This window comes from Rhinoderma darwinii, chromosome 13 (assembly GCF_050947455.1).
Source record: "Rhinoderma darwinii isolate aRhiDar2 chromosome 13, aRhiDar2.hap1, whole genome shotgun sequence".
NCBI classification, from domain to species: Eukaryota; Metazoa; Chordata; class Amphibia; order Anura; family Rhinodermatidae; genus Rhinoderma; species Rhinoderma darwinii.
This window is the reverse complement of record NC_134699.1, coordinates 10,384,703-10,398,188: the sequence shown is the minus strand read 5'-3', so window position 1 is coordinate 10,398,188 and position 13,486 is coordinate 10,384,703. Positions and strand designations below refer to the sequence as shown.

Here is a 13,486-nt window from a genome sequence, read left to right as displayed (position 1 = left end):
TTCCTGGGGCACTCGGGCATTCAGACAACCAAATTCTGGTTGTTATTGGAAACGGTCCATGATCTTGTTGTCACCCCCAGTACACAAGGGAATAAAAATCCGTCATCGAGGTGCAAGCCTTCATACGTTGGTCTTAGGCCTCATTCACGAATCCAACCGCTACGGACACACATCTGTAGCCGTCCGCTGTTGCGGAAGCGCCCATGGACTTCTATGGGAGAGTCCGCGCCGCGATTGCAGAAAAGAATGGGACGTGTTCTATATTTTGCGGATCATTTTTGTGGCCTTGACGCATATACGTAAAGGTGTCTGTGGCCAATAGAAATGAATGGGCCCGCAATTTCATCTGTAATTACGGTCGTGTGCATGGGACCTTGGTCTAAACCGCGCTGCAGTAAAATGCACCTAATTTATAAAGTAGCGCATGGACGGCCAAGCATGTGCCTAATAAGTCAGATGCATCTCTGGCCTTCCGTGTACCAGAAAGCCAAATATACCGCGGCCTTGCTCTATAATTTATGACCATTTCTGGCGCAAATTATAGTAAGTTTGTCGGCCCGCCGGTGGCCCTGCCTCTGCCATTAAGCTCTGCTACTTTTTGGCTCTGCTCATGGCGTAAATGTGGTGAAAGGCAAATTTTTTCCGCAAATCGTGATACTTGCGCCTTTTCTACACCAGAATTCTGGCTTAGAACGTTTGATAAATTGTATTTGCCTTTATATTGCTGCTAGATATGAAGTCATTACAATAGAATGACACAAATCCGTTGCCATAGACTTCAAGGGATACTCCAGGTGAAACGGATACCCTGCGTTATTTGTAGTGTTGATCCTGAGGGGGGCGGTGCATGACTTCTCTAATGTGTCATGCTCCGCCCACTCAGGCCTTGTACTAGGCATTGCTTTATCAATTTTACCTGGAGTGTTCCTTTAAGTATAAAGCCTCCGCTCCTTTGTCTTGTGACCCCCATCCTCACAATCCCCTCCGCTCTTCTGTATTCCTGGCAGCTATCCCCGTCCTTTTGTGAGTCGCATTCCTGATGTTATCCGGCCATATGTGCTGTGATGCCGGCCTGCTCGGGCCTGCCGGATCCTTATCTCGGCCAATTATTTCTTTTGAGATGCTTTTTCCTGAATCGACTACCAAGGAGTGTTGATTTCTCGCTCTCCAGCGTCATTATCACCATTATAATCCAGTATTTAGGAGTCGGTCTGTTGCATATGAAAGCTTACAGCCTGAGATAGGTTGGAGCGTTGAGTATCGGGGCATGGAGAGAGGCTTTTTTTCTCCATTATCCGAGATCTAATCCGAAATTAAGCGAAAAATTGCAGACTAATCTGGCGGGTATACAAACTCCCTCAGCTTTTAAGGTGGCCATAGCCTTTAAATGTATGTTAATGGATCCTGACCATTTCTACTGACCATCCTAATGTCCACGGGGACCTATAGTCCCTCTACAGGCACCTGCGAGGTGTAGCCCTGCACAGGTTAGTCCTGATCGCTCCTGCAGGACTCTACATCTTCTAGCGTTGCTGGCTTCTTATTGGACCCCCTTATACCACCCAGCCCCTAAAACGCATAAGCCGTCTGCTCTCTTACCAAAATAATGGACCTCTCTTCCTAGGGAAAACAAAGGATCTTTGTTTCCTGGGGACAAAGGTGGCGCCAGAGGTGCCTGGCAGCTGCTTATCTTGAGCTGAATGTCAATGTTTATTGGGGAGTCGGGGGCCGATCTCTACGGCCAGCGATATTCTACCCTAATAAACGCTGAGACGTTCCGCCGCCTCACCATCGGAAGGTGATCAGGTCATTGTTTGGTTCTAGTTTGATCCAAAGGCAGATTATTGGGAATTCTTATGCTGCCCATAGATGTAAGGAGGCTGCCGAGAGATCATTCAGCGTATAGTGATCACTCCCATCTTCCACATTAACACGCATGTTCAACGTAGACCAATAGCTAAGTTATTTCAGTAAGGAGATAAGCGGCAACAAGACACATTTGGCGCCACCTATCCAAGTAAAAATGGGGCTGTTCTAGAGAAGGCAGTAACTGTACGTGCGGTGGATTACAAGGGTTAATGTTAGATATCCAGGAGGTCAGGATATGAAGGCCGGGTCTCTCATTGCTAAACACTCCCAGGGCCGGAGCGAGCGCGTCATACCGGAAATCTGCAGCTGCATTTAATATATAATCGGCTTTCTAACTTTACAGGACATTCGCTTCTCCCTTTCTTAAAGTTATTCTTATCCCCCGGGGGTCATTACAGGTCATGTGCAAGACGTATGTAAACATGTGATTATACTGGTGAGGTTCACACGTTTATATGTAATAGTGTACAGTGTGACAGTCACACGATGGTCACAGTCAACAAAAAAGCCGCCATCTTCTATTAGGTTGTTCAAGATTTAATTTGAGCTGTTTCTCAGTGATATCTGATCCTGGGAAAGCTGGGTGATACATAGTAGGGCTGCCATAATGGCTTCCTTAGGTTTCATCACCCAGCTTTCTCATACTCCTGAATGTCAAATTTCCATATATTGATATGTCCCCCTTTCCCATGTTTGTACAGGCTAAGAAGCAAGTATGGTGACCACATTCATTTTGGCTGTCACCTAGTCTTCCCATAAATAGATTTAACTAAAAATCTAAGAAATTGACCTGGGAGTTGACTCGGGGGCTTTTAACTTGAGCCACATTTATGAAAACTGTCTAACAGAGAAACTGGTCTTGTTGCCTATAGCAACCAATCACAGCACAGCTTTCATCTTTCCAGAGCAGTTTAAGGAATGAAAGCTGAGATCTGATTGGTTGCTATTGGCAACGAGGCCTGTTCTTTTTATTTGATAAATGAGGCCCTAATATATATCCTCCATGTACCACTGTAAGTTGCTATGTTCACACCTATACTGGAATAGTTTACAGAGCTGGCCTTGCCATCAAAACAATGGAAACCTCGACAGTACACCAACAGACCACAACATAGGTCAATGGGGTCCATTGGGCTATGCTCGGATCCATCATACAACGGATCTGACACCGCTTTATAGCTTCCGTTATGACCCAAAGTGCAGATGTAAACGGAGGCCTCATTCACACAGAATTTTTCTGGCAATTTAAACTGCATAAAAAAAAACGCTTCTAAAAACGCCAGCGTTATTAAAATGTAATATGCGTTGTTTTGGTGTCATTTTGTACATGCTTTTTTTTTTTTCTGGTGTTTTTGAAGTCCTTTAAAGAAGCCTATGGGATAAGCGCCTGAAAAAAATGGCATTAAAAAAAAACCAAAAAAACTCTCCACTGACAACAAAATTGCCTTAAAAACGCCACAAAAAGCGGTTGTGTGTAGTGCGTTTTATATTGTACTATAGGCTCTAATGTAACATCTGGCCGCACTAAAGACACGCAACAAAAAACGCCATTAAAATGCAGCTAAACGTTGTGTGTGAATCCAGCCTTAGGCATTATTTACACGAGCGTATTTAACGTCTGTGATGAGCGCATGAAAATCACGCTGTGTCGCATGGACCTATGTTAGTGAATGGGGCCGTTCAGACATTCCGTGATTTTCACGCTGCGTAAAACTCACGACATGTCCTATACTTGAGCGTTTTTCGCGCATCACGCACCCATTGAAGTCAAGGTGCGTGAAAATCACGCGCAGCACACGGACGCACTTCTCTATGTAATTGGCACACAGACTTCTATAGGTGCCGTATTACAGCTCTTCAGAACTCGGATCTTGTACGGACTCCGGACTCGGGGGGCTTCTACCTCCAGGTTTATAATAGAGAAAAATGATGTATTAAAGGGGTGAGGAGAAGGTTAACCCCGGCATCTGACGGGCATCTGCTTGGTGGGAGCCGACCGCAATACAGGAGACAAAACACATCGAAATACCCTCTGGGGGCAATTACTCGAATAAAGAAATGTAGATTTAAAGCCTAATTAGAGCAGAAATTCTACGAGCGGTTTATTTAATCCCCGGTGCCCCAGTTTATAAAAGTGGGGCTGAACTGCAAAGTAAACATGGCTAATCCATAATCTGCTCGCAGAATGACCGCTCATGCTGCAGCTTGTTAATATCCTCCAAACCTCACCGAAGCTGAATTCTCCACACTCGCAGTTATCAGCATCATTCCAGACTCGGCCTTCTCTTCAATCCCAAGGTGGTTGGAAGGGGAAGGTTAAAGTGATTAGAAAAACGTGGCTGCTTTCTTTCAAAAACACTGCCACCTCTGCGTACAGGTTGTGTGTGGTATTGCAGCTCGGCTCCCTTCACTTGAATATTGCAATGTCGGACACGGGTGGCGCTGTTTCTGGAAGAAAGCCGCCATGGTTATTTATTTTTTATTTTTTTTTCACTAATATTCTACAACCCCTTTTTAATCATTGTATAATGAAAAGTTCTGCAGATTTCTAATATACAACTTCTCACCATTTTCAAGATATCTGCCTGTTGTCAGTGAATGGAAACTTTTTTGTGGCTGAAAATAGTCCTAGTGCTTCACACTGTTTTATATAATGTAGGTAATTTATATATATTTTTTTTGTCTAAACACAGCAGCACAAATCTTTCTTCTGCCCCGCATTAGTTTTGCCTACACTGATACATTGTAACCAACTGCCGCTGTGTGAGCAGGGCTGTAAAACCACTTTGATAATGTGCAGTTTTGTCTCGATTTTATTGCACCATTTTTGCAAAAACAGTGGCTAATCCCGACTATAACTGCGACAAAACCGCAATGTGTGAACGCAACCTATAGGTGGCATAAATAATTGCAATACCCCCTCCCCCTAAAGTAACCGCAGCTCACTGAAACACAGTATGGCCTAAGCCATATTGAGAATTGCTAGTAGTTTGATCTCGCTATAACCTCTATGTTTCAGACTTCTTTTTATTCTATGGCTGACCGGTGACTTTGCTCCTGATCTCCGTCAGTAACACAATGTTCCTAGTTCAAGCGCAATTGCTCATTAGAGCCATAGAATAAAGTTGAACATTTCCCCCTCAGCAAATATAACTTGAGTCATCCTCATCTGTCAAGATAAAAAATATATTTTTCACCTGTTCTTCCTGTTCCCAGTAATGTCACCCAGCTTTCCCAGACTCCTGAATGTCAAATTTAGACCACCCATTTTTGGTCTTATTTTCATCTGTTGATCTTTGTTACCAAAAAACTCAATCTCCATCCTGTTGTTTTTAGGTCCAACATTCTTTCAGAGCTCCAGCTTTCCGATACATAGCTCCAAAACCCCTGCATAGACATAGAATGAAATGTTATAATTTCTGCTTTATGCAGCCACCACTAGAGGGAGCTCACTGCATACTGTTTTTTATTACTGAGCTCAATGTATACTCTATGCAGTAAGCTCCCCCTAGTGGTGGCCAGATTTTATCATTTAACTGTGTCAACGGACGGGATTTGGAGCTTTGCATCAGAAAAACGGAGCTCCGATTACTATAAAGATCTATTATTAAATCAGTCAATACTGAATTTTGGACTTCATGGTGTTCAAGGCTGGACATTCGCTCAGTCAAAATATTCATTGGTGGCATCTGCTTGCCATCAGTAGTTTTCAGGGTCACTGCCGGGTATCTTACGTGGTAACCTTAGTCCATGACCTCTTACATAATCTCTGATGTACGGTTTCCTCTTGTTTTCCCCGGATGCTGCGAGTATTCGGCGCTGCTGTTTACTTTATTTTGGTGGTGCTGTAGTTGGCAGAGACGATCGTGTTTATCCCGGCAGCGCTTGTGCTTCACGGAGGCTCCCACTTGTCCTATCTATTAATGGAAACCTTACCCTGCCGATCACTGCTCCACCGGGACCTACTATACATGCGAGTCTCATTAGTGCTCGTTAATGCTACTTTATGTGGCTGACCCCCTTAATAAACCGTTCTCATATGGTGGGGGTGGGGTAGGTTGTAGAAAATCGACGCAGATTCCAAACGAATTTATCGCAAACGGCAGGATTACGGTATAATAACCTTTGCGGGAGCTATAATTGTGCCCATATTGGTAGTCACCCAGCTTTCCCAGCAACAGATAAATATTTTCTAAGCAGTTACTTTATCTCCATTACATGGTATGGTTACCAGTGTGATTGTTCTATCCGTACCCGCTGAATAAGACGCCATGGTGCTTGGCGTTGTAGATCAGTCTACTATTACCGAGGTGGGGGAGGAGGAATGATCGTGATCTGTGCGGCCGCCACTGAGCTGCGTTCACATATAACCTTCATATCAGATAATTGGGGTCGGGTGGAGGTTTCGCCGTGAATCCCAGTGAAGTTGGCGAATTGCCCTCCATGTCATGGGCCGCTGGAGGTAGGAGCTTTGCCCTGTATCTGTAAATACACATGGGGTGAGAGGCTCCGGTTTTATTAAAGAGGTAACCGCGCTTGATGAGCGTTCCCCTTTAAATATAAGTCGTTACTTATTTGTCAAGTTGGTAAAAAAAAAAAATTATATTCAGCCATTTTTTTCACTTTATTCCAATTCCTGGGAAAGCTGGGTGACATCATGGCAGCTGGTGCAGATTTTATAAGGGTTTCACACAGCTTTCCCAGGCTCCTGAATGACCAGTCTGCTTCGATTTGGAGAGATACATTCCCTTATTTTGTATCCTAAACCAAATTAACCTTCTATATTTTATTTGTACAGAAGCCTTCGTCATATATGTCTGGGAAAGCTGGGTGTAACGTGTAAGACCGCCATTACGGCTAACACGGGGGAGAATCCTAAATGAGAGATCTAGTCACTCACTTTTCTTTTTCTCCTCTGTCACTGAATTAGCCATTTAGGAATCTAGGAAAGCTGGGTGACCCGACTTTCCCAGACTTAACATTGGTAAATTTGCAAAATTGAGCAGATTTAATTCCAGAATTCTAGGGAAACTGGGGGGCTACCAATATGGCCACTATTCAAATTTCTACAGGGAATATTACCCAGCTTTCCTAGACTCCTGAACGAGAAGTCTGCCTAGCAATGTCGCAGTATTAGGCTGGGTTCACACGACCATGTTACGTCCGTAATGTACGGAACGTATTTCGGCCGGAAGACCCGGACCGAACACACTACAGGGAGCCGGGCTCCTAGCATCATAGTGATGTACGATGCTAGGAGTCCCTGCCTCGCTGCCGGACAACTGTCCCGTACTGTAATCATGTTTTCAGTACGGGACAGTAGTTCCACGCAGAGGCAGGGACTCCTAGCATCGTACATCACTATGATGCTAGGAGCCCGGCTCCCTGCACTGTGTTCGGTCCGGGTCTTCCGGCCGAAATACGTTCCGTACATTACGGACGTAACATGGTCGTGTGAACCCAGCCTAAGGAGTAAGGGAATTTTTATATCGGTTTTATTAAGCAGATTTTCTATTCAGGAGTATGGGAAGATTTTTGACGACCCCTGAGGGCCATATTGGCAGTCACCCAGCTTTCCCAGGAACTGATAAAAATTCCATGTAACAGAAGAGGACATTTATATTTACTAATGACCTCGACTGGTAATAGAATATTCCTCGGTCAGTGTTTGTGTAAACAGCCGCAGAGGACCGACTACCGGATCACATCTGCTATTCCCCTCCACTTCCAGCCACACAGATTTCTATTCTTTGTACAGCTCGGCCCGGGGGAAATCTGTTAGTATTTTTCCGTTTTGTCTAAGATGTATTTTCGAGTTGTCATTTTCCCACCCCCCCATCACCGTGTCCTTGGGGAAATTAAAATGACTACCCCATTGAAACAACGTGGGTTGCCATGGTTACCGCTGCTTGCTTGCAAACAGTAGCGAGATAAAAACTTTTACAAAAAAGTACCATTTTTATGGAAAAAGTTGGTGAAGTTGATGAATCCTATTGTAATCGCCTTCGGGGGGTTTTTACCGCTCGCTGGATGACATTTCTCTGTAGGCGACCAATTCTGCGTTTCCTCATGAACTCGGATTGTTCTAGATGAAGGTTCTAGATTAGAACACCGGAATCTCTTAAAGGGAAATGCCTTCATATTTAAAGAGGTTGTACCAGAATCGACTATCACAGGATAGGTGATAATTGCCTGATCGCTGGGGGCCCCAACGATGGAGGTCCCAAAACCCCCGTCCCTCCTCATTGCACCCTCGCAGTAAGGAGCTTGAATAGAGCGATGGGTGAGCATGCCCGCTGCCGTTCTATTCAACGTACGCAGCTGTTTCCGTAATACCCACAGACTTTGAATGGAGCGGCCCCATGCATACTCGAATGACGCATTACACTGTGTCCATTCATATCAATGTGTTGTCTTTATAATGCGGGACAGCTCAGGTCCTCCAGAGAGATCGATCCACTTTCTAACCGCTCTCCAGGATCCTGAACAAAGAACCTCCTTTATTATCTCATAATTCCCCAATTTGGGATATAATGGGTTTTCTAAACTGGACAGCCCCTTTAATGTCAATTTTTCTTAGATGGTTCGTGTTGCGGTTTCAAGGTCTCTCGCAACTATTTTCTCAAAGCGGCATACGCCAAACATTATGGTTTATCCTACTGGACTGTATAAATGGGATTTCCAGGTTCTGTGTGGAGTCTGCTGTGATACTTATTATATGGGGTGGGGGGGGGATACTAGGATTTTAATGCCTGTTTGTGCATCAGGGTTGTACAGAGCAGAAAGAAAACCTCAAAGCTTGGAATCAAATAGCCCCATCCCTTATGGTACTGGGAAATGCCAACAGGGCAGAAGGGCCAGGTGCTTGTTTGCCCTCCCCATCCCTTTTCTATAAGTGCCTATACACATTAGATGGAAATCGGCCGAAAAGTTTTGGCGACACTGGCCGACTAATGTGTATGGAGGTGTCCAGATTTTCCCCTGTCGGGTGAAAGGATTGGCCATGTCTGTAGATGGGGGACTCGGGAGGAATATGTGGCTGCCCATATATCACATGTACTGGTACCCGCCTCTCGTTATAAGGGATCATGGGTATTACTTTTTGTCTTCTTTCCTCTTTCAGTTCCAGTGGGTTTGAGGTGGGAGCAGAGGCCCAGACATCGCCCATCTGGAGTATTGAACCCCGAGGAAGATGCAGTAATCGCTGAGTAACCTGAAGACGCAGCAGAGAAGGATGAACAGTGAGGAGGAGTTTTTCGACGCTGTCACAGGTAAATAAGACATGTCGGAGTTCACATGTCGTGGCGTCACAGGGAAAAGGTCAGCAGCGTCGAACCGTACATCACAGCAAGGAAAATGCCAACACTGGTGCAGATTTTCCCCATATATCGGTAGTGGGCTATAGCAGGGAACCTCTCGCCAACACCTTGTGTTTTAGGATTGTACCCATGTTGTCCTGGTCCCAATACAACGCAGCATCTCATCACGACATTACAGCGGGCTGTCAGTCTATAAAATGGACACGTTTGAGGTTTACCTGTCCAGTACTGGGTTTGTTTATTTTCAGAGATAAGCGGCGCTATTCACTTATGGGCGCCGCTTATCCCCATTCTATTGGAATGACATTTATGTTTGGCCAAGCCGATCGTGCATGTTAATAAGCGAGTCGGACTTATGGCTATGGAATGTATGTGTGTGGATTCGTGGTGGTTTGTTGTTGTTGAGACTTCACCATCTCATATACATTTTGCTCTGCCCTATGTCCATATGAATAAGCGGCGTGCTCCATGGGACTATGTACGGCTGTGCGGTAAACAAGCAATGCTCTACACATGGTTAATACAGCAATTATAACGCATGAGACGCTGCCAGAGAAGAGCGGAAACAACGTAATGTATATACAGTAACGTTGCATAAAGGAAGTTACTGCAATGTCTGACAGAAGGTTCCCCTTTTTTTTTTTTTTCGTCTGAGCCGTTCTTCAGCTTATTTTCTGCATCAAGTCTTATTTTGTGAACCCAAATATCGTACGAATCGTGGCCTATCCAATACCTCTGGAGGGGTTAGTATTCGGCCTCATGCCCACGTCAGTTTTTTGTTTTTTTTAAGGGTGCTGGTTTTTTAATTGATCGCACCCTGACACATTGATTTCTATGGGACCATGAACACTTGCGTTGTTTTAACGGAACGGTGTGGCCCTTCCGTCAAAAATAGGACCGGTCTTGCTCCTGCCCGTTTTTGATGGCGCAGTCTCGGCCATTCCATTCATTTGGTCCATTGAAACACGAAAGCCACCCGTGTTTCACTAAACAGTCATTAGCGTGTGTGAACGAGGCCTTAGACTTTTGACCCCCTTGTAAGGAACAATACAGCTTGGAGAAAATGCTACTCTTTAGGGATACATTGATCATCTGCAAATCAATAAGAAAGAAATATGATCTGCCTATTTATTTTGATCCGGATATTAATATAGGTGTTAATCTAATTGATAAATATTTACAACATTTATGGATAGAAAAATTCCCAAAGTACATTTATAAATAATACAAGTAAATTCTTATCCTTCGCAGAGATGAAGAATATATTAACTTCGCTCACGTCAGGGTCGCGTTCCGTCAGAACGGAACCCAAACGGAAACCACATGTTTCCGTTTCATCACCATTGATTTCTATGGCGACGGATCCGGTGCTAATGGTTTCCGTTTGTCACCGTTGTGTAAGGGTTCCGGATGGGACGGAGTTTAAGGACCTGATGACAATAGCGGGAAATAGAAATAAAGTTTCTAATATATATGCAAAATTGGACGAAGCCGTGTCTAAATCTAACAGAAGATTCTATTATAAGAAAATGGACTAGGCGCCTGGGAAGAACATATATGGACAATATTTATGGGAGCGTAATAAAGGGATATAAAAAAATCTGAACTGTAATGATAACCGAAACTCGGAGGGAACAAGCGTGAAAAACTATGCAGCAGATACCTGACACCTTCAACTTACCGCCACAGAAATATCTTCAGGATTTTTCATCGCTCAAAATGCGATTTATTTAGATCCAATTTATTATCATTGTATATGGGAATGTCCACTTATAAGGAACTTCTGGCAGGATACATGCCGGCTGGTGAATAAAACATCTGGGCTAAATCCAATAGGGAATCCCTGGGTCACGGTGTGCGTTCTGCGAACACCAAATCGTAATATTGAAAATGTGTATTTTAATAAAGTAAATTTACATCTAATATTAATGGCAGCGAAGAAAGCAATCATGAACCAATGGATACTAAAGGCTCCCCCGACATATCCCCGTCTAAAAAATATCCAGAGAAAACGTATGATGGTGGAATATATTTCTGAACTAAAACCTCAAAAAATAATAGAGGAAGATTCCATAGGCCGGAGCTGGTAAGAGATGTTCTCCACTGAAGGAATCAATACTGTCTGTATGTTTCGGTATTAAAAGTACAGTAAGGGTCCGTTCACACGCTGCGTAAATACTGCGGTTTTTCAGCAATGGAATTAGTTGCGGAAAATCGGCAGCAAATACAGTAGCAGCAGTGGATGATATCAAACAAATCTCCACACGCTGCGTAAATAGTGAGCGGAAAAAAACGCTCCGAAATTGACCTGCGGTGTGGAATTTTATTCTGCAGCATGTCCATTGTATTTACGTAAACGCCGCTTATTTGTTGCCGCTTTTCCCCATGGAATTCAACGCGGAGGTAAAACCCGCAACAAATAGTGCGTTTTTTTGCCGTGGAATTGCTGCAAACCCAACGCAAAAAAACATACTTACCCAGGAGTCTGTGTTCCTCCCTCCAGTGCGGCCTCCTGGGATGACGTTTCATCCCATGTGATCGCTGCAGCCAATCAAAGGCTGTAACGGTGGTCACATGGGATGATACATCCCAGGAGGCCGGCTGGATGACATCAGAGGGCCGGTCTCCTGGGATGACATCAGAGGGCCCGTCTCCTGGGATGATGCTGCAGCGGTCTCCTGGGATAACATCAGAGGGCCCGTCTCCTGGGATGATGCTGCAGCGGTCTCCTGGGATAACATCAGAGGGCCCGTCTCCTGGGATGATGCTGCAGCGGTCTCCTGGGATGACATCAGAGGGCCGGTCTCCTGGGATGACATCAGAGGGCCGGTCTCCTGGGATGACATCAGAGGGCCGGTCTCCTGGGATGACATCAGAGGGCCGGTCTCCTGGGATGACATCAGAGGGCCGGTCTCATGGGATGACATCAGAGGGCCGGTCTCATGGGATGAAACGTTATCCCAGGAGGCCGGCCTGCTAGCTGGTGCTGCAGTTTTCCGCAGCGGACATTCCAGGCGAATAACTACACCACAGTTTGGTTGCCTGAAATTCCCTGTGTGGACACCACCTAACCATGTAGACTTGTAACACATTGAGTTAAAGACAAGCTAATGCTGGTAGATGTGTGTGTCCTCCAACATTTCTATTGACTACATCTCTCCCCTATGTGGTACTGACCTATGCTGTTCATCCTCACCCTCCTGGTTCATGAATAGGATTCTAGAGGTTCACAGTAAGAGCATTGGGAGCAGCAGTGATGGAACGACTCACCAGTGCAGATTTATAGGCAGCCGGGAGACGTCCCTTATGGACCCCGTATAAACTTCTATTAGTAGTTGTCACCTACCATCGGCCACTCGTATTAAATGATGTGATGTTGAGAGTTATAGTTGTGAGGCCGCGGGTTACTGACCTTTGTATCCTTTATGACTGCTTCTCTGTATATCAGTAAGGTTGGCACACAGCTTTCCACAGACCCTGAATGGCTGGTATACAAGCATTATTCTGCTCTGCCTGTGTACATGTTACAGCGGATCTGTAATTATATTCATGACCCGTTTATCTTTCAGTATATTAAGGGTTAACGATTTTGTTCAGATCTTGGCTAATAACCCGTGTGCCGTGGTGACGGGAAGTGTCTGAGAGCACGGGATAAACACATGTTGTGTCAGGTTACTAAATGTTATGAGCTGTCACCTGCCTAATCCACTATGGGGGGGGGGGATTTAAAGGGCTAGGCATGTCGCAAGTAGCCAGCGCACCTATAGGTGGTCATGGCCGCAGTGGCAATTCAACTAATACCATCTTGTACTAGAAGGGGGGGAGGGGATCATCGGCAGCAGGAGTGACCTAAGGCTCTGTTCACATATCGTTTTCACACTACGATCTGCATGTTTGCCAGGAAAGTTCTCAGCCAAATGTATCCATATGCCCCATTCACCCGCATATGGGAGTATTTTTGGCATACGCTGGGTCAATATACATGGGCTTATCTATATTCACTGTATAGGAAAACTTAGTCTGCTGCACTTTCCTATACAGAGGCATATAGTATACCGCGCCATATACTGCTATTTACAATGGGACCCTATGGGCGACGTATCCTAACACAGTGGCAGACGTCAGAGCCTAGCGCCTGAGTATACGTCGGGAAATAGTCATGACATACCTCAATGGAAGGCAAAAGTTAGATGTATACGACATGTTCGTGCTCAGTTCACACTACTGTTTTTTGCACACTTCATTGTCTTCCTTGCCTGTTCCAAAGTAAAAACAGGCAAGGATGACACCAGAGAAGA

General features: G+C 44.9%; 1 protein-coding gene across 5 annotated transcripts in view; it reads left to right on the top strand.

The window, feature by feature from the left end:
- Positions 1–13,486, top strand: part of LOC142665953 (oxysterol-binding protein-related protein 2-like) — a 201,928-nt gene that overhangs the window by 160,614 nt on the left and 27,828 nt on the right. Inside the window, exon 2 of one of the 5 annotated variants that reach the window (XM_075845793.1) lies at positions 8,993–9,140. The exons of the other annotated variants lie outside the window; for them this stretch is intronic. Coding sequence (XP_075701908.1) covers positions 9,104–9,140 — 37 coding nt within the window. The 5' untranslated portion in view covers positions 8,993–9,103. The remainder of the gene's footprint in view (positions 1–8,992; positions 9,141–13,486) is intronic. 5 annotated transcript variants of the gene reach the window in all.